The sequence below is a fragment of the Peromyscus eremicus genome, chromosome 8a (genome assembly GCF_949786415.1).
Source record: "Peromyscus eremicus chromosome 8a, PerEre_H2_v1, whole genome shotgun sequence".
Taxonomy (NCBI): Eukaryota; Metazoa; Chordata; class Mammalia; order Rodentia; family Cricetidae; genus Peromyscus; species Peromyscus eremicus.
The window spans coordinates 36,768,305-36,795,710 of NC_081423.1; the positions used below are offsets into that span (position 1 = coordinate 36,768,305).

General features: G+C 42.3%; 1 protein-coding gene and 1 pseudogene across 1 annotated transcript in view; both read right to left on the minus strand.

The window, feature by feature from the left end:
* The window catches only part of Rad50 (RAD50 double strand break repair protein), a 58,952-nt gene that overhangs the window by 20,392 nt on the left and 11,154 nt on the right, over positions 1 to 27,406 (minus strand). Inside the window, exons 6-21 of the mRNA XM_059270550.1 lie at positions 25,381 to 25,509; positions 24,993 to 25,158; positions 24,008 to 24,201; positions 23,246 to 23,452; positions 21,565 to 21,747; positions 19,910 to 20,067; positions 17,635 to 17,810; positions 16,625 to 16,862; positions 12,703 to 12,892; positions 11,697 to 11,823; positions 11,174 to 11,367; positions 9,593 to 9,703; positions 7,978 to 8,070; positions 7,793 to 7,906; positions 4,536 to 4,663; positions 2,334 to 2,558 (exon numbers count right to left, since the gene is read on the minus strand). Coding sequence (XP_059126533.1) covers positions 2,334 to 2,558; positions 4,536 to 4,663; positions 7,793 to 7,906; positions 7,978 to 8,070; positions 9,593 to 9,703; positions 11,174 to 11,367; positions 11,697 to 11,823; positions 12,703 to 12,892; positions 16,625 to 16,862; positions 17,635 to 17,810; positions 19,910 to 20,067; positions 21,565 to 21,747; positions 23,246 to 23,452; positions 24,008 to 24,201; positions 24,993 to 25,158; positions 25,381 to 25,509 — 2,633 coding nt within the window. The remainder of the gene's footprint in view (positions 1 to 2,333; positions 2,559 to 4,535; positions 4,664 to 7,792; positions 7,907 to 7,977; positions 8,071 to 9,592; positions 9,704 to 11,173; positions 11,368 to 11,696; positions 11,824 to 12,702; positions 12,893 to 16,624; positions 16,863 to 17,634; positions 17,811 to 19,909; positions 20,068 to 21,564; positions 21,748 to 23,245; positions 23,453 to 24,007; positions 24,202 to 24,992; positions 25,159 to 25,380; positions 25,510 to 27,406) is intronic.
* On the minus strand, positions 25,675 to 25,783 carry LOC131918188 (U2 spliceosomal RNA; annotated as a pseudogene).

Genomic DNA, 27,406 nt, shown 5'->3' on the forward strand with positions numbered 1-27,406 from the left:
AGAGTCTACAGAATGGGGGAAAATGTTACCTACTCATCTGGCAGGGTAAACATCTAGAACATATATAGAACTTAAAAATGAACAGTCTGTTGAGCAGTGGGGGCACATGGCTTTAATGCCAGCACTCAGGAGGCAGAGGCAGGCAGATCTCTGAGTTTGAAGCCATTCTGGTCTACATAGTGAGTTCCAGGACAGCCAGGGCTATGTAGAGAAACCCTCTCTCAAAAAACCAAACAAACAATAAAAAAACCCAGGGGTTCAATAAACTAAAGAAGGGGGAAATGAGCTGCATAGGTACTTCAAAATACAAATGATCAGCAAACACGAAAATATACTGCTATCATTTGCCATCAGTGAATTACACACTGTCCATATATGAGAGACCATCTCACTCCAGTTAGAATGATTTCTATAAGACAAATGCTGACAAGGATGCAGAAGGAACTTCAGTCTGAAGATTCTCCAAAAGACAAATAGCTGGGCATGGTGGCCCACATCTTTAATCCCAGCAGGTACGCCAGAGGCAGAAGCCTGCAGATCTCTGTCAGTCCAAGGCCTGGACTACACAGTAAGACCTTGACTCAAATAAACAAGTAAAAAAAAAAAAAACAAAAAACAAAAAAACCCCAAAAAACTCAAGAAATCAGGCTAGCAAGATAGCTCAGTGGCTCACACACTTGCTGCTCAAGCCTGATGACCTGTACTCGATCACAGGAACCCATGCAAAACCCCAAAATGCACCAAGAAACAGACTGGCCATCCCACTCAGCTATCCCTCTCCCAGGTACACAGCCAAAGGAGAGCAGCAAACCACAGACAGCAGCAGAAGGGCCAGTGTTACACAGTCCCTCCTATACACAGCCCGGAAATGTCCTCAAGAGGTTGAGCGCGGGGGCCGCATGCATTTAATCCCAGACCTCAGAAGGCAGAGGCAGGCAGATCTGTGAATTTGAGGCCAGCCTGGTCTACATATCAAAGTTCCAGACTAGTCAGGGATACAGGGGAGATCTTCTCCCCACCAAGTCCCCCAAAATAGAACACTTGTAACTAGAGGAGAAGGGGGTGGTGAGATCTAATCTGTGCGTACCGTATGCATATGTGGAAATATCATACTGACCCCATCAATATGTATGATTGGTAACTCTGTCTTGAAAAACAAAACAAAAAAATCAGTAACTTAAAAACAGGGGTTTTTGGGGGGTGGGTGGGGTTAAAACAGGGTTTCTCTGTGTAGCCCTGGCTGTTCTGAAACTCACTTTGTAGACCAGGCTGGCCTCAAACTCAGAGATCCACTTGCCTCTGCCTCCTAAATGCTGGGATTAAAGGCCTAGCTATAAAAGTACTCTATTCTGGTTTTTGTTTTTGTTTTTTGTTTTTTGAGACAGGGTTTCTCTGAGTAGCTTTGGAGCCTGTCCTGGAACTCACTCTGTAGCCCAGGCTGGCCTCGAACTCACAGAGATCTGTCTGCTTCTGCCTCCCAAGTGCTGGGATTAAAGGCATGCGCCATTAAAGGTGTGCACCACCACCACCCAACTAAAAATATTCTTTAAAAAAAAATAAATAATAAAAATGAATCAGAGGACTGTACACAAAGGTCACAACTGTTTCTTATTTTAAACCTATTACATGAAACTCAACAGAAATTCACTTGCTTCAGCCTCTTACCTACTGGACTTATCGGCACTGAGCCACCACGCTAGGCTAGAAAAACCATTAAAAAAAAACAAAACAGCATTCTGTAAAATCAAGCCTATCCCACAACCCACTGCCACATGTACAGCTTTAGTCTATCTCTTTGTCAAAAGATGTCATAAGAGTGTCCTATGGCACGGTTTGTGTTAGGAAAGACCCCAAGATGTAAGCCCAGGAGAATGGGACACAGCAGTGATTCACAGCAGGATTCTGTACATGGGAGCATGGATGAACTATAGCCATACCAAAAAGGACAAACCCAAAGCAGCAGCTCCTCGAAGAGTACCTGAAATGTGATGCCACCTTTAAAAAGCCTGAACACAACACACATGTATTACACCTGGTTTTTAAGAGCAGAGAAAGCAAACACCTTTGTTATTGAAATCGGGAGCAGAGATGGCTGAAGGCTAAGACGGGTCAGCATCTAAGTGGATGCCAGCCAGTGGTTAACAGTGAAGTTCTTGGACTGGTTAGGGGAGGTATGCTGTATAATGTAAGCACACATGCATACAGACGCAAGTATTTTTTCATTCATGGTATATATGAAATGTCATATACTGAAAAGTCAGAAACGGGAAAACAGACAATCACAGTGTGCCTTCGGCTATCACTGCAGTGAGCACAAACACCAAGGCACTTACTGGTCCAGGGTCTTGTAGTAGATGTCCAGGTCCTTGTTCACCAGCTCTGTGGTTCTCATGACGATCATCATTTCTCTATACTTTTCCTCAGCATCCCGAAACTGAGCTTCTCGGAGTTCCTTCTTAAAGTGAAGAATTTCTTCTTCATAGCCCTTCTGTCGCCCCAGTGCCAAACTGTGATTTCTCTTTATAGTGTCTATGTTCTCTTCCAACTTCTGATGTTCGCTAGGAAAGGGGACATGATTGGTGAGGACCACTGTCGGGCTTTTGGCAACCTAAGCACAAAGTCCCTGACAGTCATTCTCCTCAGTGATGAGCACATGCAGAGGCACTCCTTGCTTTCTGAGGCTTCTGAGCTAGTTCTCTTCCCACCACACTTCTGCAGTAGGAGGTTTCGGAAGCAGCTAATTTTTGTGCAAGGAATAAAGAATCTTCACAACACATGAGCATCACGAAGGTCCTGGCTTTTGGATACTGACGATGTAAAGCACTGCTGGGGATTCACGAAACCAAGGCACACACTTCTGCTTTAGAACTAAGAACGCAACAACTACCAACTGCCAACAATGAGAAGTTACTGGATAACAGGTTTCAATCAGTTTTATTTACAAGTGTCAAAGACACAGTGCAATTTTATCTGCAATAAACTAAATAGTCATTTTCTACAGTAAAACTCATTAAAAATTCTGTTTCTGTTGCACAAGTACAAAAATCACAATTCTGACCAAAAAGGAATACTCAAGATTTTCTGGTACCCTGGTAGATTATACAGACTTCAATACATGCCTTAAATTTTTTCATTTACTTATCAACTTATTTATTAAGCACATGTGCTAGACAGTGCTCACAAGTTTATGAGCATTATTATATAGTTGTCCTGATTATCTATTTGGTTGGTACTCCTGTCATTTCCTAGTAGTGGAAGGTTTGTTCAGTGAGACCCTGTCTTAAAAAAATTGCTAAGTTTTCATCACAAAAGTAATTATTTTTTAAAAAAATCTAGCTTGGTCTGGAGAGATGGCTCAACACTTCAGAGGACTGGCTGCTCTTCCAGAGGATCCTGGTTCAACTCCTGGCAGCCCACACAGTGGCTTGCAATCACCTCATGCCAGCTCCAGGGGATCCAACACCATCTACTCACCTCTACATGTACTATATGAATGTGGCGCACATACACACATGTGGGCAAATACTCATAAAATGAATAAATTGAAAAGAAAGTCTGAGTTGAGATGAAGTCGCAGCCCTGAGAAAAGGAAATGGACACTAGGTTCCACTCCTAATCAAGAAGCTATTTGCAATAAATACCTGCTGACAAAGGGAGAATCAATTTTCTACAATGAAGTGTCACTGGGGATATCAATCACATTCCAGGGCAGGCCCCATGCCCAGGAGTAGTTGGCCAATCCAAAAGAAACTTCATGAATTTTTGTTGCTGCTGGTCTCTTTATGTAGACCAGACTGGCCTTGAACTTACAGAGATCTGCCTGTCCCTACTTCCCAAGTGCTGGGATTACAGCCATGTGCCACTACACCCAGCCTCCATAGTTTTTTTTTTTGGGGGGGGGTGGGGTGGAGTGGGGTTTTGTTTCATTTTCTTTTGGCATTTTTTGACATGTTGGTCTTTCTTTTGGTTGTTTTTTTTTTTTTTTTTTTTTTTTTTTTTGGTTTTTCGAGACAGGGTTTCTCTGTGTAGTTTTTGGTGCCCGGTCCTGGATCTCACTCTGTAGACCAGGCTGGCCTTGAACTCACAGAGATCCGGACTCTGCTCCTGAGTACTGGGATTCTAAAGGCGTGCGCCACTACCACCCAGTTGGTCTTTTGTTTTTATTTTCTTGAGTGTATGTGTGTGGGTTTTATAATTTTTTTTTTTTGAAAGAGGAAAAACATAATGTTGGGTGGAAAGGATCTGGGAGGACACTCCATTGTAGAAAACTGAGTGCTGGGAATCTACCCTGGGTCCTCTGGAAGAGCAGCCAGTATTCTTAACTACTAAGCCACCCCTCTAGCTCCCGGTTTCTTTCTATTATAATAGTAAAGACCTTCATTGAGACAAACACTATTTTATGTTGAGTGTGGTGGTCTTGCATGTAATTTCCACCATCAAGTGGTGGAGGCAGGAGCACCGTGAGTTTGGGGCCAGCCTGGGCTGTTTAAGGAAACCTCAAAAATAAACAATGAACACTAGTTACTAAAACATACTTTTTCATTTGTAAAACTTGCATTTGTCCCATCTCCTTCAAATGATGTTTTCTTTCTTCTTCAACTTCTTTCAGCTCCTCTCTTCTTTTTCTCAGTGTGAGGTTATCCTGTAGCCACCGTTCCTGTATCTAGATGTAAACACTGCATCAGTTAACACGGATAAACTAGCTGCTAACACGAGCTCCCTAGCAGGCACGATGTAAACATTGCATCAGTTAACACGGATAAACTAGCTGCTAACACGAGCTCCCTAGCAGGCACGTGCAGACAGGTAGTGGTAACACTGCCTTCTTCACAAGCATGTTAAACTGACCAGAGGGAGATTCAGCCAGTGGGACAGGATGAACAGAAGGACAGGGCAGCTTGCACGGCCCCTTCATGACCATGATGTAAGAGCTCTTCTTTGGCAGGGGTGAGCATCTTAATAAATGAGTAGAGCATGTATTTTTGTGTACTTATGTATAAAATATTGATATATTTGGTAAAAAGTCATTAAATGTGATTATTTTATATACACACAAAATAATTATCTAAAATGGGAAAATTAACCAAATGTTATTTTTAATTATTATGTATTTTTAAGACAGGGTCTCACTTTGAAGTCCTGGCTGGCCTTGGAACTCAGAGATCTGCCTGCCTCAGCCTGCTGGGATAAAGGTGTTGTACTACCGCACCAGGCCCAGACATATTTCATACCTACAACCTAGTAGATCATCTTCCCCAGGATCCCCGCTACATAGCCTGCTGATCTGAAGAGTGTAAGACTTCATTAACATGTATAATATTGATGTTCTTATGGTATACAGACAAACTTTTAACCAATCAAGAGATCAGTATCAACTGCAGAGTTCTTCCCCTACTTTCTCCCTCATCTCCTAATATGTACCCAGACTATTAGATACTTTAGAGTACGTGTCAGATACAATCTCTGCCTTCAGGCTGGCACATACAAGCTGAGCGTTCCTACTCTGAACATCCCAAATCCTCAATGGGTTTGGCAGCATTTCAGATTTTTGGGCTAGGGATGCTCAACTGGTAGAGTCTATGTAATTATTACAAAATCCAAAGAGTTACAAGTTGGAAACATTGCTAACATTGAGCACTTTGGATGAGGGACACTTCACCCATAATCTCACAGGGGAGTGGGGAGTAACACACAGCTGTGAGTTTGGATGATTCTGCCCGTTGACCTGCAATATTAAGAAACTGGCTGTTGCCATGTGGTGCACACCTTTAATCCCAGCACTTGGGAGGCAAAGACAGGCAAATGGATCTCTGTGAGTTTGAGGCCAGCCTGGTCTACAGAGCAAGCTCCAAGAAAGCAAGAGTGGTTGCAGGTACAAAGAGAAACCCTGTGTGTGTGTGTGTGTGTGTGTGTGTGTGTGTGTGTGTGTGTGTGAGAGAGAGAGAGAGAGAGAGAGAGGGAGGGAGGGAGGGAGGGAGGGAGAAAGAAACTGGCTATTGATGCTAAGTAGTCTTTTTTTTTTTTTTTTGGTTTTGTTTTTTTTTTGAGACAGGGTTTCTCTGTGTAGCTTTGGAGTCTGTCCTGGATCTTACTCTGTAGCCCAGGCTGGCCTCGAACTCAGAGATCCGCCTGCCTCTGCCTCTGCCTCTCGAGTGCTGGGATTAAAGGCATGCTCCACCACTGCGCAGCTGATGCTAAGTAGTCTTACCCTTAAAAAGACATTCAGTCACTTGGCAAGAATGACAAACAACTATCGCGATAGTTTTCCTGGCGATAACAATGAATTACAAGAGACAAACGTTAGGGATAATTTAGAACCTGACACTGGGGAAGAAGCTTTGCAGATACTCAGTGCGGTGGGAGCAGGAGCGAAGGACAGAATTTGGACAATACTTTGCTTCCAACAGTGAAGTCTCTGGGTAGTAGAAGACAAGGCTTTCTCTCACATGCTAAAAGTTTATACCCAACTGTGCTCCCAAGAACCATTATTTTTAGTTTTTTAAAAAAAAAATTATCAAGGAGCATGGTAAAGCTGAGTGTGGTGGTGTACGCCTTTAATCCCAGCACTTGGGAGGCAGAGGCAAGAGGATTTCTGTGAGTTCAAGGCCAGTTTGGTCTACATAATGAGTTCCAGGTCTGCCAGAGCTACATAGTGAGACTCTTAAGAAGAAAGGAAAAAGTTAAGGCTACCATTGTGCAAACTCACGAGAAGCATTATTATAAGCAGCTGAAGGTAACCAAAGTGACATGGTTGTGAATGTTCAGTGGCTGAGGCGACCCAAGACACACTGAAGACAGCTGTGCTCTGAAGCCTTGCCACGGAGAACCGAGCCTAGAGTTTTTCCTTATTAGGAACATGGAAAGGTTGCTTTCATCTGGTGTGAGCTAACATTTGAATTGATTTTCATGACAACATGAAAGGGCTCTTTATAAAGGCCATCACACTGTAGTTAACACTGATTCTTACACAACATTCCTAATCTGAATGCACACTATCATCAGAAAGACAGGTATTTCTTTTAATAGCTTCTATTCTTACTTTAGTTTAAAAGCACAGTAGGCAAAAGGCAACAGCTCTGAAGTCAGACATACGCAGGTTCAAATCACAAGGTTCTCATTTTTTTTTTTTTTTTTTTTTTTTTTTTTGGTTTTTCGAGACAGGGTTTCTCTATGTAGCTTTGTGCCTTTCCTGGGACTCACTTGGTAGCCCAGGCTGGCCTCGAACTCACAGAGATCCGCCTGGCTCTGCCTCCCGAGTGCTGGGATTAAAGGCGTGCGCCACCACCGCCTGGCTAAGGTTCTCATTTTTAAACTGGGCAATTTTAGGCAAACTCATTTAACTTCTCTAAGTCACAGTTTGCATGGAATATGGTGATAATGCCACCTGCTGTAAAGTGTTATTGTGAAGAGTACGTAAGTCAAGACAGTGCTTGGCTGACTAACTGGTTGTAAAAAGCTTTGGGGTCCAATTTTCCTTTGGAATTCTAACTGTAGCTCACAAAATATAAAGAATAAGATAAAGAAAGGAAAAAAGTAGGTTAACTCTTAAAAGTTCATCTTTGTTAGGTTGATACTAAAGTTGTTTCTTTGATGGCTTCTGTGTGTGCATCACACACGTGTGCAGACATTGGTGTGGCAGCCAAGAAAACCCTGAGTGTCACCCCTCACACTCTACTTCAGTAGAAAAAAGTGAATTATTTTCCTCTACTTGCATTTCCACTCAACTTATCTTCTACTATAACAGAACTCACTGTAGAAACAGTGTTGTGATGCCGTGAGCAGAAAGCCCTACCTTCTGTGTGTCAATATCTTGCCTCATGGTTCCCATTTCTTTATTTATCTTTTCTTTGTGTTTGTCACATTCATTTAGTTGAACTACAACTTCATTAAGTTCAGTTTCCTTTTGCTAAAAAAGAAAAAAAATCATTAAGTACATGAAAATATAAACAAACAAGTAATAATTTTGTTTTAAATTACCTTCTTATAGTCATCTTTTCCATCTTGAATATAATTCTCTATGTCTTTCATGTAACCATTAATATTTTTAACCTTCTCTTTGATATCACTGATCTGTGGGAAAACATTAAATTTAAACACATACACATAAAACCAAAACAAAAATTTACACTAGATGAGTTGGGTATAGTGACATGTCTGTAATCCTAGTACTTGGGAGAAAGGTTGTGACAGGGAGATCACCATGACTCCAAGGCCAGTCTGGTCTACATATTAAGTGCCAGGGATACATACTGACACTCTGCCTCAGGAATCAGAGACCAGAGACAGCCAGTCTTCTTTATGGACGGCCCCCTGTGCATCAGCACAGGACTGGTACACAGTGGACGTGGTGGGTCACAATGGAAAGAAAGGGGGACATGAACTTGGAAGGGGAAGGGGAAGGGGTGGATCTAGGAGAAACTTTAGTGGGAGGAATGAGAAGGTAAATATGATCAAAATGTATTACATGATACACAAATTCTCAAAGAATAAAATCTGCTTTTAAAAAAAGAACTTGCCGGGCGGTGGTGGCGCACGCCTTTAATCCCAGCACTCGGGAGGCAGAGCCAGGCGGATCTCTGTGAATTTGAGGCCAGCCTGGGCTACCAAGTGAGTTCCAGGAAAGGCGCAAAGCTACACAGAGAAACCCTGTCTCAAAAAACCAAAAAAAAAAAAAAAAAAGAACTTTTGAAACCAAGTGTCCCATATTCCACCACTGTTGAGGAACATTATTTTAAGGTGTATTACTTTTGTATAATTATATTGCATTTGTTTAACTCTGTGAAGCTGTGTTACTGTGCCTGTCTAAAACACCTGATGGTCTAATAAAGAACTGAATGGCCAATAGCAAGGCAAGAAAGAGGGTAGGTGGGGCTGGCAGGTAGAGAGAATATATGGAAGGAGAAATCTGGGCAGGAAGAAGTAGCCAGAGAAGGAGGAGGACCCAGGGGCCAGCCACCTAGCTACACAGTAAGCCTCGGAGTAAGAAACAAAGAAAGGAATACAGGAATAGAAAAGGAAAAGGCCTAGAGGCTTAAGGTAGATGGGATAAGAAAAGCTGGCAAAAAACAAGCCAAGCTAAAGCCAGATATTTATAATTAAGAATAAGCCTCCGTGTATGACTTATTTGGGAGCTGGGTGGTGGGCCCCTAAAAGAGTAAAAACCACCACCAACACACCACTATCAAATTTTAGGTCAGATAATCTCTTATCAATGGGAATGGATTAGTCTCAATTCTTAACTTCTGTTTTAAATCAAGAAGCAAAAACAGCCGGGCGGTGGTAGCGCATGCCTTTAATCCCAGCACTTTGGAGGCAGAGGCAGGCAGATCTCTGTGAGTTCGAGGCCAGCCTGGTCTACAAAGTGAGTTACAGGAAAGGCACAAAGCTACACAGAGAAACCCTGTCTCAAAAAACAAAACAAAACAAAACAAAACAAAAACAAAAAACAAAAAAGAAGCAACATTTTAAGTTTAATCTTCACTCCATAATTTTTTTTCTTCTTTTTTCAAGTTATTTAATTTATGTAAAATAATAGTGCTATAAATGTTTAACACAGGCATTGGGTAAGCAAAATATGTGAACAAGAACTTACTTTCTCCTGAGCCATTTTGGTACTTGATTGCTTTCTGTGGATTAATTCTTCCTTTTCCTGCTGGAACTTTTCCAGTGCTGTCTCCAAAGGGTTTATTTGCTCTTTGGCATCCTGAACACACACACAAAGCCAGACCAGTCATGCAACACTCCATTACCTTATTTCAGATCCCAGGCTCCAGAGTCTTAGTAAAAATGTCCCAGGTGTCAGGCTTTAATGTCGACTTATGTGCATCTCTTGACAGGGCCATGAAGATGGCACCATTGTTTTTATCCACACATTTCAGAGAAGCAACAAAGAGTAACTTGTTCAATGTCACAAAAGTAAATGGAGTAGGCAAGAGTCTAACCTAGCCCAGCTCCAGAAATGACCAAAATGATAAGATTCATCTAGGCCATGTGATGCCAATTATACCACATGGCTTATGCTTGGATTTTCACGAGTTCAGTGGAGACCTATGTCATCTCTACGTGATCAAAGACTAGAAAGGTTTATTCAGTCCAACATTCCTTTTTACATGTTAGCTAAGCAGTTATTTTCATGGTAGTAACAGCATACTGATTGACGGTGGTGTGCCCACACCTATTCTGGAAGAAAGGGGACTTTGAAATGATAAACTATTGCACTAATCCGAAGTCCCTTGTAACACTGATGTTGAACATGCACACATGATAACCAGTTTAAAACAATGAACCTTGAAATCTTGAAACATGTTCTGAACCTACAAAGGTTACAGGTAGACAGAGACATTCATTTGTGACTTCAGCACTGGTGTGTATTCTCATGCTGGGATTCAGTGGTGAGATGGAAGGCCAAATGCCTTCCTGCCAGAAGACCTTTCTGGCAATCAACCTTCCTTCCTTTGAGCAACCATGGGACATTCTGAGACCCCTCTTTCTTTTTTCTACAAAGAGATACTTTGTTACCTGTCTCAACAGGGCTGGGAGACAATGTTTTAAGTAAAAATCATTTCTAACCAGTCAAGACTAGTACAAGGTAATGCTATTTTGTGTTATATGATAAGCCCAAATTATTTAATCCAAAATTATTTAAGAAATAAAGGAACATTTATAGCAATTACTGCTAAACAGACTTGGGTAGTGCTTACTGAATGAGTGACTGTAATTATGAAAGCCTGGATTAGGACCTTTGCCCTGATTCACTGAGACAGAGCCAGCGGGTGCACTTCAGTGCCTGTCGCACCCCAGGCCTGCTCACTGTACTGGCAGCAGTCTGACACTGAATGTGGGATCAAATGAAGTAGTGGTAACACATGGGTGTCTGCCATAGAGCGACACTTGGGGACAAGAATTCGTACATAGTTATCCAGCCACATATGACCATTTCTAGTAACATGAAACTCACTACCTAACCACACTTGGTTCTTCTTTACATGACCCAACTCTTTCTTCCCAAATCTTTACTTATTAATACCCACTCTGTCACTCAGAAATCACATGAAGAATCATCCTAACACTTTCATTTGCGTCTCACAATAACTGTAGCTATGTCTCTTAACACCAATAAAGAGAATTTTGTGTCTGGACTAACTTACAAAACAACATGTATGCATATTCCTACCTTTATCTCTCTGTATAAGGACTGAACTTCAGTGGATAATTCCACAGTCTGCTCCTCCATTTGCTGACGACGTTGCAAATTCGTGGATATCTGCAGTTTCTCTGATTTTAGCTCATTTGTTTTACTTTTCAGGTGTTGAATTTGCTCCTGTTGGTCCTGTATAAGCTTACGGTTCAATTCAACCTTACTGGAAACTGAACAGAAACATACAGAAAACACTGCTATCATCCTTTTGAGTTCTTGTAGATAAAGAACTCAGAGGCTGAATTCCAGTAGGTTCCACTGCATACAACAAGGGTACCCTGCTTGCTCTCCCCACCCAGTCACTCTCACAGGTACAACTGAGAACGAGCACAGCTCATCTGACCCTCTAGGATTCCAAGTCTGTTGCACAAGGCAGGGAAACAGAGCTGCTACTTGGAAGGAGAGAAGAGAAGGATGTGCTGTGCACTCTCACAGAGCAGGTACAAAACTGCATGTGGGGCGCACTGAAGTCTTTGTGGGGTGAGCAGACAGACATTACCTGTATCCAGCTTGTGCTGCTTCTCCTGTTTCTCCTGGTTGACCTGCTGGACAGTTCGATCCAGGTCTACCCCCTGCAGTTTAGCTGCCTGCTGTGCAATTTTCCTTTCAACATCTTTCAGCTCCATCTTAAGAACACAACAGTCACTTCTAAGAGACTTACTGCATTATCATGAGCAAACCCTTTGAAAGCCAAGTTTAATAGGATAAAAAGTAAAAATAAGTTCTGGTACTTCAAATAAGGTAAATGAATTATGTTTCAATTTCCATAGTTTATAAATACTTTTAAGCATAGGAATATATACAAATCAGTTGTCTGAACCTGAAAATTTGCTTGTGTGTGTGTGTGTGTGTGTGTGTGTGTGTGTGGAGAGAGAGAGAGAGAGAGAGAGAGAGAGAGAGAGAGAGAGAGAGAGAGACTCACTCACTCACTCACTCACTCACTCACTCACTCACTCACTCACTGTGTAGCCCTGGCTGGCCTGGCATTTGCTACATAGACCAGGCTGGTCCTGAACTTACAAAGATCTACCTGCTTCTTCCTCCCCAGTGCTGGGATTAAAGGTATGAGCCATCATGCCCAGCTACTGGTTTTTATTTTTTTAATTTTTCAAGGCAAGAGTTTCTCTGTGTAGCCTTGGCTGTTCTGGAACTGGATTTGTAGACCATGTTGGCCTCTACCTCACAAAGACTCACTGGCTTCTACCTCCTGAGTGCTGGGATTAAAGGCTCGTGCCATTATACCCGGCTCCAGCTACTGGGTTTTTTGTTGTTGTTTTTTGAGACAGGGTTTCTCTGTGTAGTTTTGGAGCCCTTCCTAGAACTCACTCTGTAGTCCAGGCTGGCCTTGAACTTGCAGAGATCTGCCTACCTCTGCCTCCCGAGTGCTGGGATTAAAGGTGTAAGCCACCACCGCCCGGCTCCAGCTACTGTTTTTAACACGCTCACATTTCACATTCAAGCTGCACAGATCAATTTCATTCCACTTTAAACGGCAGTAAGGTTACCTGGAACCTCTCCATAACTGTAACATCTGTCAGGCATACTTTAGCACCTTCTTCTTCAGGCATGATTGTACCCAGGAGTGTTTCCTGTTCTTCTATGTCAGTCTTTAGGCGCTGGATGTCTCTATTGACATTCTGTAGTCTGTTTCTTAATTCTGGTATTTCTTTCTCCTTCAAATCAATTATGCTTTGCCTTAGGAGAAAACACAATGAAAATCATTTCACTCTAGCTCACATTTCCTCATAACTAAAGTGAGGTTATTATGTGTTTTGGCAAGAACAGCACAGAAGAGCTACTAGCCCTTTCCAGGACATCCTGTCAGTAGCTCCATGATGTCAACGTGTCTATTATTTGTGATGACCACCTCATTCGTTTGGTTACAGTGGGGTTAGCCATGTTTCTCCACTGTAAATGCCTACTTTTTTTCTTTGTATTTGAAAAATACCTCTTAAGAGGGATACACTGAGAATATGTGACTATCCTGTTTTCAAACCCCTGCCTACGGGTGCTAGTAAAACATGACCCAGGTGGGTTAAGCAGCATTCCTAAGGGCATTCAGCAGAGCCAGAATTAGAAATCCCAGCCACTGCTTTTCCACATTTAAAAAAGTTCTCCTAGCTTATTAGACCTTTGATTTGCTGTTGATTTATGTACACTTCATACATTTCAGAACACTTTCTCCTCTTCTGGGAGAGAAGCCGTCCTCTCACGTGTCCTCAACTCATCCCTCCTTCCCCACTTCTCCAAGACGGCCTTCTGCTGCCGGCTCTTGGAAGTCTTCTGAATCTGAGTTTTGTTGCTTTTAGCAGCTGCAGCCTCCGCTCATGTGCATCCTCACTTAGTGCCCCATCAGCACCATGACCCACTTTCAGCAGCTCCTAGGGACCTCTCCTGCTTTCAGCCTCTGTTTCAAGTAATAGAATGTATGACAGCAATACTAACACACTGGTACCACTTTAGAACAGAACCTTAGCTGGATGTGGTGATGCACGCCTTTAATCCCAGTGCTCAGGAGGCAGAGGCAACTCTATGAGTTGGAGACCAGCCTGGTCTACAGAGTAAGTTCCAGGACAGCCAAGACTACATAGTGAGACCCTGTATCCAAAAAAAAAAAAAAAAGCAGTCTTAATGTTCTGACTCTCCTTCTGCAGAGATATGAGTAGTCTTTTCTGAATTCTGGCAGGCTGTGACTGCCACCAACAGAAAATGACAGCAGTACCACTGTGCCAGCTTTTGGATCTAGGTCCTAAGAGACTCAGCTGGGGCGGAAAGATGGCCTAGCAGTTAGGGGTATGTTGCTGAGTTCAGTTCCCAGCACCCACATCAGGTGGCTCACAAATATCTGTAACTCCAGCTCCCAGGGTATTCAATGCCTATGGCCTCTATGGGTGTATGCATATGCCCCCTCAACATGTATACCGGATTAAAAATAATAAAAATAGAAATCTTTAAAAATGAGAGAGAGACTTCACAAAGCATCAGTTTCCTGTCTCTTGGAATAACTATACTCAGGTAGCCCAGCTACACTGCTGACCAGAGCCCAGGACACATGCAGAGGCCACGTGAAAGCACTGTATGACATCCCTCAGCCAGGCTCCCAGCCAGCGGTTGGTATCAGCCATCCTGAATGTCCAGCCCCAGCAAATTTAGGATGACTGATGCTTCCTGCTAAGACCTAGATGACAGCCCTCCTACAGAACCCTGAGAAATGACAGTGAGCCTCACTGTTAGTTACACAGCAGTGACTAGAACAAATGTTACCATTCTTCATTCAGCAAAGTAACCAGTCACAAGACATGACAATGATCAAGAAATGCTACTCACTCTGTGAAGGGGCTTCATGACAGGAGCCCTGAAATGTAACACCATGTTATCTAGTGCCATTTGAAATATTTCAGTATGGTAGAACAACTTCATGATTACTCTGTGTGCACTATCAACTTTAAGTTTTATCTTTTATTTGATCTTTTTTTCTAGAAATTACCTTATTCTGCCTTTTCAATCTCAAGCTACTGCTGAACGTTCTTATCGCCTTCTCTGTGGCTCTAGCAGTCTGGCTTTCTCTCTAGATGCATACAGTAGTTATCTATTGTTGCATAATAAAATACCCCAAACCAAGCAGCTTAAAAAAAGAGTACCAGTTATTGCTCACAGATGTGAGGATCAGGAGGTATGCTGCTGACACAGTCTCTCAGGGAGGTGGAGTCCAGCTATTTGGTCAGGACTACAGTCATCCTAAGATCAACTCTACAAATTCTGCTTCCAAACTCACCTATTCAGTAGGAAGGCCTCCAGTCCCCATCATGCAGACTTCTCTCCAGAGCTACTTAAACATGGCAGACTAGAACGGTTGAAGCCACAGTACCTTAGGTAACATAATCTTGAAGTCCAGGCTATTGTTTCTCTCTTTCCGATTGACTGACTGATTGATTCTGACAAGTCCCTTGTAGCCCATTTTGGCACTGACCTCACTATGAAGAAGAGGATGACCCTGAGTTTCGCTGCCTCCACCTCTGAAGTGCTGTGATTACAGGTATGCACCCCCAGGTAAAGCTATTCCTGGCCTATTTCAGTTCACATAGACCATCCTGCCACAATATGAGAGGTAACTACACATGAGCACTGAGGGACTATGAGGGCCACTTTAGAAGCTGGCTGCCATAAAGCAATCTCCTTAGACTCTCCTCATTTTCCTGAAACTCTTCTGCAGTTTTCCTGGACAACAGATTCTGGCTTCTCTGCTTCCAGAGATTGTCTATTCAATCTATTAATCTATTGATCTATTCAATCTATTAATAAGAGGTTAAGTTTCCTAAAACACAATCAAGACTTTAGAATGGCTCCTTATTACCTAGCAGACAGCTACACTAGTTGTGAACATAGTGTGGTCCCATCTTTCCAACTTGTGGGAACCAGGCATAAAAATCATGCCTCAAACCTGAGATAACTTTTGGATGCAGTCTAGGGCAAGCTCCTCTCCTCTTTGTACATGGTTCTAATTGCCCTGTTGCCCTTCTAAGTAAGACACACAAACTTCTTGAGGCTTTACAGCCCCTTTCCTGCCACGTTCTCTAAACGCTTATCTCATTCTTACACTCCCCCCCAACCCCCCCCAACCCCCGGCTTGCTTCTTAACGAGCCCTCTGCTGCACCATTTCAAGTGCTCTCTCTATTAAGCCTAGCTTTCTGTCTCCTTCTGAGAGCTTGTCTCCTTGGTTAGATCAGCTCCTGTGTACATGTCTTACCATGTTCTAGGAGACACCATGATAGAAATCATGTATTTCCTCATGTGACTGTGCTTTTTAACAGACTAGTGCCTAAATTTCTTGTATATATGAAAGAGACAGTAACAACAGAAATAATCTATGCTTCTTCAAAAGTGGCAACAACATAAAATACACTCTAAAGTCTTCTGGGGCTGATGAGATTGCTTAGTGAATAAAGGTGCTAGCCACCAAGCCTAATGGTCTGAGTTTGACCCCCAGGACCCACATGGTGGAAGTCTGAACAGACTTCCCAAAGTTGTCCTCTGACCACCCACCACACAAATGGCATGTCATGCCCATACTCACATCAAATAAATAAAATGTAATTTTAAAAGTTGGGGTTTTTGGGTGGTGGTGGTGGGGGCTGGAGAGACGGCTCAGCAGTTAAGAGCACTGGTGGCTCTTCCAGAGGACCAGGATTTAGTTCCCAGCCCTCACACGGCAGCTCATGTACCTGTGACTGTGGGCACACACGCAGTGCACAGCCATACATGCAGGCAAAACAACCCACATACTTAAAGTTATCTTTTGGAATAACTTTTCCCATTTTGTTTGTGGGGTTTGGAAAGCGCCATCAATAACCAGTTTAAAAGCTGTCAAGTCTCAGGAAACACACAGAGTAAAGGCTACACCAACTCCATGACTGCGTCAGGCTTACCTCACAGGCACAAGCCCAAGCATTTCATCACGGCGTCGTTCTTTTTTTTTTAGTTCTGATTCTGTTGACTTGAGCTTGTCTGGAGCAAGCCTCAGCTTGGACTGCAAGTCACTGATGACTTCCTGTAGTTCAGCCTCTGTCTGAAACACTCTCTGACAGACTGGACAACAAGCCTGGTCCTCATCTGTCAGCTGAGTAATGAACTGGGAGTAAACTGCTGTGGCCCCAGCCAGCATAGCTGTTTAAAAACATAAATCTCTAGTCAGACGTCCATATCTTTTCTCATATAATCATTATTCTTGCAATTCTGGGGATCATACAAAAAGTGTAACACTTTACTGAGATCTTTCTATGTGCCATCTCCTTAGCCCATCACTCCTTTCCCCTCATACTCCCAATGTACCCAAATGAAATAAAGAGTCAGACATTTAAATCTTCCTAAGGATATTTTATATTCAATTTGCATAGTTTTTTGGTATCATACAAAAAGCATAACATTTTACTGAGGTCTTTCTATGTGTCAGGCATTTCTTACACACACAAAGTTTCAAAATCTCCTGTCATCGCCAGGCAGTGGTGGTGGTGGTAGTTCCAGCACTCGGGAGGCAAGGCAGGTAGATCTCTGTGAGTTCAAGGCCAGCTTGGTCTACAGAGTGAGTTCCAGGACAGCCAAGGCTACACAGAGAAACCCTGTCTCAAAAAACCAAAAAAATAAAATAAAATCTCCTATCCTGGGCTGAAGGGGTGGCTCAGCAGTTAAGAGCACTTGCTGCTCTGGCGGAGAACCAGTTAGTTCTTAGCACCTATACTGGACAGCTCACCATCACCTGCAACTCTACCTCCAGAGGAGATCTGACACCTCTGGCCTTGGTGGACACCCAACTCACATGCACATACACACAATTAAAAATAATTTAAAACATAAGTCTTAAAATCTCTGATCTTCGGCGATTACCTGGGAATGAAACTCCAAAAGGCAAAGTGCCGTGATAATATAAACTGTAACTTACCGCGCTGTTTTGAGGACTTTTCAATGTCTTCTTTAAGTCTGCCTAAATCACTTTCAAAATCCTGGCTACCACAAACATCAAACAGCTTATCTTCATAACTGGACAACTGTTCTTCCTTTTTCTTCAGCTCATTATTTACATGATTTTTATTCTGTTCAGCTGAAGCTAGTTCTTTGCTAAAACAAAAACAAATGTGGGATATTTGAAAATTTAAAACTTTTTTTAGATTTAGTTTATGTGTATGAATGTTTTGCCTCCATGTGTGCACGTGTACCATGTACATGCCTGGTGCCCAAAGAAGTCAGAAAGGGTGTCAGATGCCCTGGAACTGGAGTTACAGGCGGTTGTGAGCCACCATGTATGTGCTGGGTACTAAACCCAGGTCCAATGCAAGAGCAGCCACTGAGCTCTCTCCAGCTCCCTAGAAAGTTGAAAAATTTGAGGAAGGAGATAAAAGACAAATTCTGCCAAAAATCATGAAGAGTTAGGTATGAACAAATCCTTTCCTATATTTTTTATAGTTTTGTGCTGGAGTAGGACCCAGGACCTCAAGCACGCTCTAACACTGAGCTACACTCTAGCCACATTCTTTAGAAGTTAGAAGAATATGTTGAATGCTCCCCTTAGGACACTGACCCATCTGCTAATCCTAGCATGGACCTGCTCCCAGGTAAATGTATAGGGCAGAGCTGTGCTGTATTTCTGGGGCTCACAGTCTTAGATCCCAGATTATAGGCCTGAGCAGCGGAAGCCAGCTGCTGGCTCTACTGGAGACAAAGAAAGGAGTAGCAGAGCAGTTCTATCCACTGGTCTCCTTCACAGTGCTCCCTACCTGCCTCTAAACGCCTCCTTGGCCCTTTCTTGTTGCTGTCATCTCCTTACCTGTGGTCACTCATTTCCCCCTCATTCTTCAACACACTTGCTTACTAGTACAACTCGTTAGTACCCTCTTTTTTTTAAAAAAAAGATTTATTTATTTATTTAGAAGAGGGCATTCAGCTCTCATTACAGATGGTTGTGAGCCACCATATGGGTGCTGGGAATTGAACTCAGGACCTTCGAAAGAGCAGCCAATGTTCTTAACCTCTGAGCCATCTCTCCAGCCCAGTACCCTAACTCTTAATCACCATCCTAGACAATCTCAAAGCTCATGTGTCGGAGGTTTTAGCTTTCTAAGTTATGATGCACCAGTCTGGAAATTCAATGTGCTGAATTCAGCATGCTCTTTAAAACCAAGCAGAAAGAACACAACAAAATAGATGGTACTTAGTACTGTCCGCTGTGAGTCACTGCAAACCCTGCAGAAAAAGGACTACAGAAGATGCTTCCAACACACAGACAACCTACAGGCCAAGTGCAGCCTTCATCCTATCCAGTCTCCAGGAAGCACCAAACACTACAGACCTCTCCTTGAGGAAATATCTTCCCAGGGCACCCCAGACATCCTGGCTCCCCAAGCACTCAGTGCTTCCACTGCTAGCTTCCTTTCCTGAGCTTACCAATGGCGATTACTCCTAGTATTTAGCAGTACCCTTGTCTTTTTCTTTTACATTGTGGAGGGCGTGCATGTGAGGTCAGAGGCAACTTGCAGGAATCAGTTCTCTCCCACCATGTAGGTTCCTGGGATGGAACTGAGGTCATGAGACTTGGCAGTATTACCCTCTGAGACATCTTGTCCCTCTTTGTACAATTCTTTCATGGTGACATAGCTTATACCAATTACTTTATCCTTTCTAACAAACTGCCACAACTTGCAATTTCCTGAACTTAAATATTCTATTCAATAAAAGACCTCTCCAAGAGATACAAGTTTGAGCCAGACATGGTGACATATACCTTATAATTCCAGTACTCCAAAGGATAAGAGGATCTCAAGTTGGAGACCAGCCTGGGCTATACTGTAAGACCCTGTTCAAACAAACAAAAAAGTAACACACCATAAATACAGCTAAAGCTAAATCTACTATCTCCCTAGAAATTTTATGAGAAATACTGTACCCTCTTATCTAACAACCACTTAAGGGAACATCCAAGAAAGTCTGAGCAATGCACTGTTCAGAGACAGAATACAACTTTCAGATGTCAATCTTCTTCTACAGTTTTAACAGACAAGAGACCCCAACCACTCACATTACATTTTATTTAAATTGCCAGAAGAAGAAAAAAAATCAACTGACTATGATGTATCATTTCATGACAATGAATGTTTAAAACAATTAAAAATAAAAGCATGAAATAAGGAGATTTCTATCAGTGGAATGTTTTAGCAACTCACTTCAGTGTGGCAAGCCTGTCCCTGGTCTGGTTGATTTCTTTGGATTTAGAATGAAGCCAGTCTTCAAGCTGTTTTTTGTTAGGAAAATACCCCAACAGTGAAGTCAGCTCATCACTGTGCCTAGACTTTATCTTTCTGATTTGTTCATCTTTGTCAGCCTATAATGAAATATAAAACAGACAAATCAACTTTACGAAGTCAAGCCTGTATCTCCACATTCTATTAAGAACACAAATAAATTCTGGGGATTGGTGCGACGGCTCAGCAGGCCAAAGCTTTTGCCACAAAAGCCTGATGACCCGAGTTCACCCCTGAGACCCACATGAAGGTGGGAGAGAGCCAACTCCACACCGTTGTCTCTCTCTCTCTCTCTTTTTAACTTTTTTGAGACAGAGTCTCACTCAGTAGTCCTGACTGGCCTGGAACTTGCTCTGTAGACCAGGCAGCGAGGAACTCACAGAGATCTGTCTACCTCTGACAGTCAAATGCCGAGAATAAAGGTATGCACCACTATAGGGGCTACAAAGCATGTGTGTGCTCATACATAATAAGTAGAATTCTAAAATGAATTGAATAAATAAATTCTGGAATGACTAAGATTCTTGATTTAAAAATGAAAAGTATAAAAATTTAAGCAGAAGGGCCAGGCAGTGGTGGCGCACATCTTTAATGGGAGGCAGAGGCAGGTGGATCTTAGTGAGTTCAAGGCCAGCCTGGTCTACAAAGCAAGTTCCAGGACAGCCAGGACTGTTACACAGAGAAACCCTGTCTCAAAAAACAAAAACAAACAAATGAAAAAATTCAAGCAGAAAATGTAAAATTTCTTAAGGACTTGGATGAGGATTGCCTTTTTTTTTTTTTTTTAACATCAGTGTGTGTGCACTCTGACCATGGCATACACATGTGGAGGTCTAAGGATAACTTTGGAGTTGGCTCTTTCCTTCTATTGTGTGAGTTCCAGGATTAAATTCAGGTGGGCAGGCTTGGTATAGAGTGTCTTTACCTTCAAGATATCTTCCAAGTCTCAGGATGGTCTTTTTAAGCCAGAGCAAAAATTCTAATGTCATAAAAAATTTTAATTCTATATGTCAAAGGTTACCAACACTGAACACATTTTTGTGTTTTTATTTCTGGGCTTTCTGTTACTAAAACTTATCTAGGCAATGGCATATGCTTATATTCCCAGTTAGGAGGCCGAGGGAGGAGAATCACTTGAGTCCACTAAGTCAGAGGCCAGCAAGGGCAACAGGACAGGGCTACGCTCATCTCAAAAAACAGTAACTAAAATGAAAAAAGAAAACGAAAGTTTTAGGTTTGAAATTCGATTCTATAAGCATATTTTTTATTTTTATTTTTTTTATTTTTTTCGAGACAGGGTTTCTCCGTGTAGCTTTGCGCCTTTTCTGGAACTCACTTGGTAGCCCAGGCCGGCCTCGAACTCACAGAGATCCACCTGGCTCTGCCTCCTGAGTGCTGGGATTAAAGGCGTGCGCCACCACCGCCTGGCCTATAAGCATATTTTTAATACTAAGATCTTACAACCTCTAAATACAAAGCCAATACCAAATCAATACTTCACAGTCTTCCTACTGCAAATGGAAGATGAGCTATTTTAAATACCAACCAGTATAGCTAAGACAGAAGGAAAATCCTACCTTGTCTTTGGTCAGCATCTCCATCTGCGTGCGGGTTGTTGTGTGATGATTCAACTGCTCCATCTCCTGGTCTAGCTTCCGCAAGCTCCGGTCCAGGTCGGCTTTCTCACTTTGGAGGCTTATTACCTCTGCCTTTAGGGTTTCTACACTGCTATTTTTCTCAGCCTTGCTTAGTTCACGTTCCTAATCAATAATTGAAACAAATGCACGTTTATATGTTCTGTGCCAGAGTTAGGACAATGACAAAATGTAATGGAAATTACCTCTCAGGGTCACCTGCTTTGAAACAGCTCTTTCCACTTTTGGAGCATGTATTGTTCTTTCTTTTAATAAACCTTCAGTTTTGCCACTAAAAACAAAAATCATTTCTTTTTTTTTTTTGATTTATTTATTTGTTATGTATACAGTATTCTGCCTGCATGAGTCCCTGCAGGCCAGAAGAGGGCACCAGATCTCATTACAAGTGGTTGTGAGCCACCATGTGGTTGCTGGGAATTGAACTCAGGACCTCTGGAAGAGAAATCAGTGCTCTTAACTACTGAACCATCTCTCCAGCCCCAAAAATCATTTCTAAGAGCATCAAAACACTACATCAAAACACTACTTTTTGTTCATTACCAAAAGAGGAAAAAAATAAACTTAAATATGCTTTGGGGAAAAATCTTATTCAGGTTACTGTACTAACTGTAATGATAGAGAATTAGTAAATAAACCTAGAAGGGCCCAACAGAAAGGAGAAATGAAAATTTAAAAAAAAAAAAGAGAGAGAGAGAGAGAGAGGGGCTGGAAAGATGGCTTGACGGTTAAGAGCACATACTGCTTTTCCAGAGGACTCAAGTTCAATTCCCAGAACTCAGGTCAGGTAGCTCGCAGATACAGATCCAACGCTTTTGGCCTCTTTCAGTACGTGGACCCCCTTGCACATACCCACACAGACACATACATGCATAATTAAAAATAAATCTTTAAAAAAAAGAAAAAGAAAAGAATTAAGGGAAATGTATCCATGTAGATGGATGAGAAACTCTCGCCAACATTTAGGTCTTTATTACGTCTCCATGTAACTCACTATATTGCTTAGCATGTAGAAACCACAGAACCACTATGACGTGGTCCTTACTGGCACTTGCCCACCCTGACAACACTGTGATAAACTGTAAACTGATGAAAATGTACACTGCAGTGGCAGTTTACCCGAGTCATGGAGGTGGACACAGAGGCTCTGCCAGGCATCAGGATGCTTACTTTGAGAGGAACAGAAATGTCAAGGAAGAAACTCGGTTTAACCACAGAAAAAGTGGTAACAAGTCAATCACATAAAATCTAAGTGTGGAAACTAACTGGAAAAACACTCGAGTTTTAACTTAGTTGAATACTTTGCTGTGTTTGGAACACACCTCTGTGAGCCACACTCAAAGAGCCTTTGAGTTAGAGAATCTAAAGCTTGGAAGTCTGAAGACAAGTATTTTTTAGAGTTTTTTCAGTGAGCCTGGTTTCTAGCCCACCCACTTCTAGAGTCAAGGAGCTGATGACCAAGCCATTTAAATAAACCTCGTTTACGTGGATTATCAAATGAAGTGACACACTCGCAGGGCAAGAGAGAGGACACTCAGAATGGAGGGTCGCAGGTGTCTTAGACATGAGAGCGCTCAGGGGCCACTTGGTCACTTGGACAGCTTACGGTTTTTGTGAGCTCCTGGTCCAGCTCCAGAATCCTGTCCGATGAGCCCTCTAGCGTCTGCAGCTCGTTCTTCACGTTCCTCAGCTCGCTCTGCTTCTTAGTGAGCAGTTCTGTTTTCAGCTCAATCATTCGGCCCAGTCCGGCCTTCTTGTCCCTTATCTCATCAATCTGCTTTTGCTTCAGAGTTTCTTTTTCTGTAAGGTCATTCTAAATGCCAAGAATATGCATTAGTAAGTCTTTCATTAAGCAACTAAGGAAATTTCCCTTTAAAGTAACATATAGAACGAAGAAAATATAGGAAATTTCTAAAACTGTGAAAAGCACTGCCCTGAGGTGACCATCAGTAATCATGAGCCCAGTTTTTTGCAATTATCCTCAAAAATAAATTTTACTTAAACAAAACCACAGACCTACATTTTGCTCTTATTTTTATCCTTATGAATTAAATAAAATGTTTCTAAAAGTTTTTATTCTACTTAATAGTCAAACACTCACTAAAAATGTGACAAAGTCAGGTTCACTTAAAAAGTTTATTGAATCACGTAGGGTGTGATTTAATCCCAGTACTTGGGAGGCAGAGGCGGGCGGATCTCTATGAGTTCGAGGCCAGCCTGGTCTACAAAGTGAGTTCCAGGACAGCCAGGGCTACACAGAGAAACTCTGTCTCAAAAAATCAAACACACAACAACAAAAAAAAAGTTTATCAAATCACCTAGTGAATCTGACACAAAAGACAGCAAACCTGGATTTCAAGATATTTACCAAGAGCTGGCTGGCAATTTGAGCTTCTCTTTCCTGTCTCTCTCTCACAAGTCCGTGAAAATTTTTAATCTGTCTTTCACTAAAGGGCCCACGCTCAAAACCATCCAATTCAAGATGTGTTGCCAAAGACTGAATTAATGAATCTCTGGCTCGGATATGTTCTTGATGGCGATCTGCCTGGAGTTGTAGACGACCTTTATTTAAAAAAACAAAACTTTTTTCAGCTGATTTAAGTTGTGGTAACAGTAGACTCATATTGCAGTTGTAAAAATAACACAGTATAACCTCTTCTATAGTCTGCCCACTTTGCTCTAATGGAAACTGTAAAACTGTTGTTTAAAGTCTACACTGGTATACTAACATTGTATAACCCATCAGGTCTCTCCAAATTCCCCAGTGTTATTTGTACTCATTTGTGTGCATGCATTAAGTTCTGTGTCATTTTTTAGAAAAGGTTTACAATTTTTGTTTATACATATATGTGTGTCTGTGCCACAAGTGTATGAGTTCCTGTGGAGACAAGAGGGCATTAGATCCTTGGAACGAGAGTTACAGGTGACTGTAAGTCACCCAATGTAGGTGTTGGGAACTAAGCTCAAGTTCTCTGGAAGAGCAACAAGTGCTCTAACCACTGAACCATCTCTCTAAGCCCAAAGTCTATATAATTTTATCCCACACCAGTTTATATGTCCAAACAGTAGTGCAGATACTAAACAGTTTCAGCACCTGAAGAACCTTCTTGTTCTGTAGCCATAAGCACACCCATCTTCCTCCTGTCCCTCCTCTGTCCACTATCCCTAGCAACCACGTATTTTGGTTGCTATGTTTTCGTCCCCAATTTTGACATTTCAGAATACTACAGAAATGGAAGCACACTCTACAGCCTTTGAGACTGGGTGTTCTCAGGGTTAAGTCTGTGGAGTCTTCCTTCACACAGAAAACGCATGTGCTGGAAGGGAAAAGGCCGGGCGGGCCCAGCCCTTACCCTGCTCCACAAGCAGCTCCTCTCTTTCTTGGTTGAGGAGGCGAGCTTCTTTGTTCAGCTTCTCCAGTTCACGCTGACAGTCCACCAAGCGCCTCTCTTTCTCCCTCACTGTTCTCTGGTGATTGTGATACAAGTCATTCAGCTGCTCATCAGTCCCTTGAAACACCTGTGTCAATCCAAAACACAGCTTTAATGTATAAATATGCCAAGAGCCCAGACACATCAAATATAAATAAAATTTTATCCAATACCCATTTTAACAGAGGTATCACAAACACCAAGATTCAGGCTTACCTTTTCCCTAAAATGTGGAGACAAAAGGGTTTTAATGTAATTCATTATGATAATCCCTAAATTTTCAAACAGAGCAAAACTTCTGACCACAAACCTTTTCCATCTTCTGTTCTAATTCACTGTTATCTTTCTCCATTTGTTTCTTTCGGCTATCCAAGGCTTTAATTTCATTGTCAAGTCTCATTATTTTAGAGAGGTTGTGTTCAATTTCTTTCAGGCGATTCTGAAAGTAACGACAAATTCTACATGAATGGAATCCATTGTGCTTACATTATTGAGGAAGGGACCTCAGCATTTAGTGCTAACAGCAGCCTGTGAAAGGGACACTAGAGATACTATGTAAAGCACTAAGGACATTGTAAAGCCCATACCCTGCTTTCATTTGTTCCTAAGGTACTGGCAGCTACAGTCTGTGAAATGCCACATTGTAACTATTGATGCTAAACTGATAAGAACAGATACTACACTTGCTCCTAGTCAAAAGACCAAGAAGTGGCCGGGCGGTGGTGGCACATGCCTTTAATCCCAGCACTCGGGAGGCAGAGCCAGGCGGATCTCTGTGAGTTCGAGGCCAGCCTGGGCTACCAAGTGAGTTCCAGGAAAGGCGCAAAGCTACACAGAGAAACCCTGTCTCGAAAAACCAAAAAAAAAAAAAAAAAAAAAAAAAGACCAAGAAGTGACTTATTATTACTTATGTATACATGCATGTGTGTTTGTTTACATGCCCAAGGAGGTCAGACAAGTGCCAGATCCCCTGGAGCTAGAGTTACAGGCAATTGTGAGCTATCTGATATGAATGCTGGGAACTGAACGTGGATCTTCTATAAGAACAGTGAGCCCTCTTAACTGCTGAGCCTTCAATCCGGCCTGTGACATGTCACATTTTAAGAACAGAATTCTTAAATGATGATGAAGTGCTGAGGCTTGGTCCTAGGGCTTCAAACATAATAGGCAAGCATTTTAACACTGAGCTACAGTCCTAAACCTAACTTCTTGCTGTTCTAGTTGACATAGGCTCTCATGTAGTCCTCACTGGCTTTAAACTCACTATGTAGCCAGATGACCTTAAATTCCCAATCTTTCTGCCTCCATTCATCAAGTACATCAGGCATAAAAGTGGTGCAGATATATATGCAGGCAAAACATACACATAAAAATAACAGGAAAAAAATAAAATAAATCATGCTAGTAACATATCTATGTTCTGTACACTAATGGATAGTATGCAGTCACCATACAAACAGGAACTTCCTTTACTTTGTTGTCTCCCATATCCCCGGAAGTGCTCGATGTTAGCTAAGTGAAAGATTCGCACAAAATCATCTTACAAACAGTAATGGTCATATCACTGATTAAAGCCTACTGTGTTCCAGACACTACTAGGTAAGAGCACATGCGAAGCAGCACTGTCAGAAGACCTGACCAAGTTGGACAAAGCTTCAGGGACCAGGCCGGAATCAGGAGCAGTGGTGTGCACCTAACGCCAGGGCTCAGGAGGGGAGACTGACAGAGACAAGACTGGGAGGTAAGGCTGGAATGCAGGTCCTCCTTGAGCTTGCAGACGGAGGCACAGGATGTCTGGGTAAACGCCAGCAAATGCATGCATCTCTTGAAGGCCTTTCTTATACACCATAGGGTTCAGCTGCTGCCCTCATCCAGGCTCTGAAAGAGGTAGGGAAAAGGATCCCTTGATCCTAGCCCAGGAGTCTAAGGTCAGCCTAGGTAAACCGCTAAGATCCTGTCTCATAGATAAATACGTAAAACCAGAAGAGGGTAGGAAGAAAAAACAACCAAAGCCAAGTATGTATGAAAATTTGGTAAGAAAACGTGCTAATTTTTTTTTTTTTGGTCTTTTTTTTTTACCCCCTGGAGCTGAGGACCAAACCCAGGGCCTTGTGCTTGCTAGGCAAGCACTCTACCACTGAGCTAAATCCCCAACCCCAAAAACCTGCTAATCTGTAAGCTGCTTAAAACATCAACAACACAGGGCTTAGAAAACTATACTAGCTGGTGGGTGGAGGTGCATGCCTTTAATCCCAGCACTCAGGAGGCAGAGGCAGATGGATCTCTGTGAGTTCAAGGCCAATCTACAAAGTGAGTTCCAGGACAGGCTCCAAAGT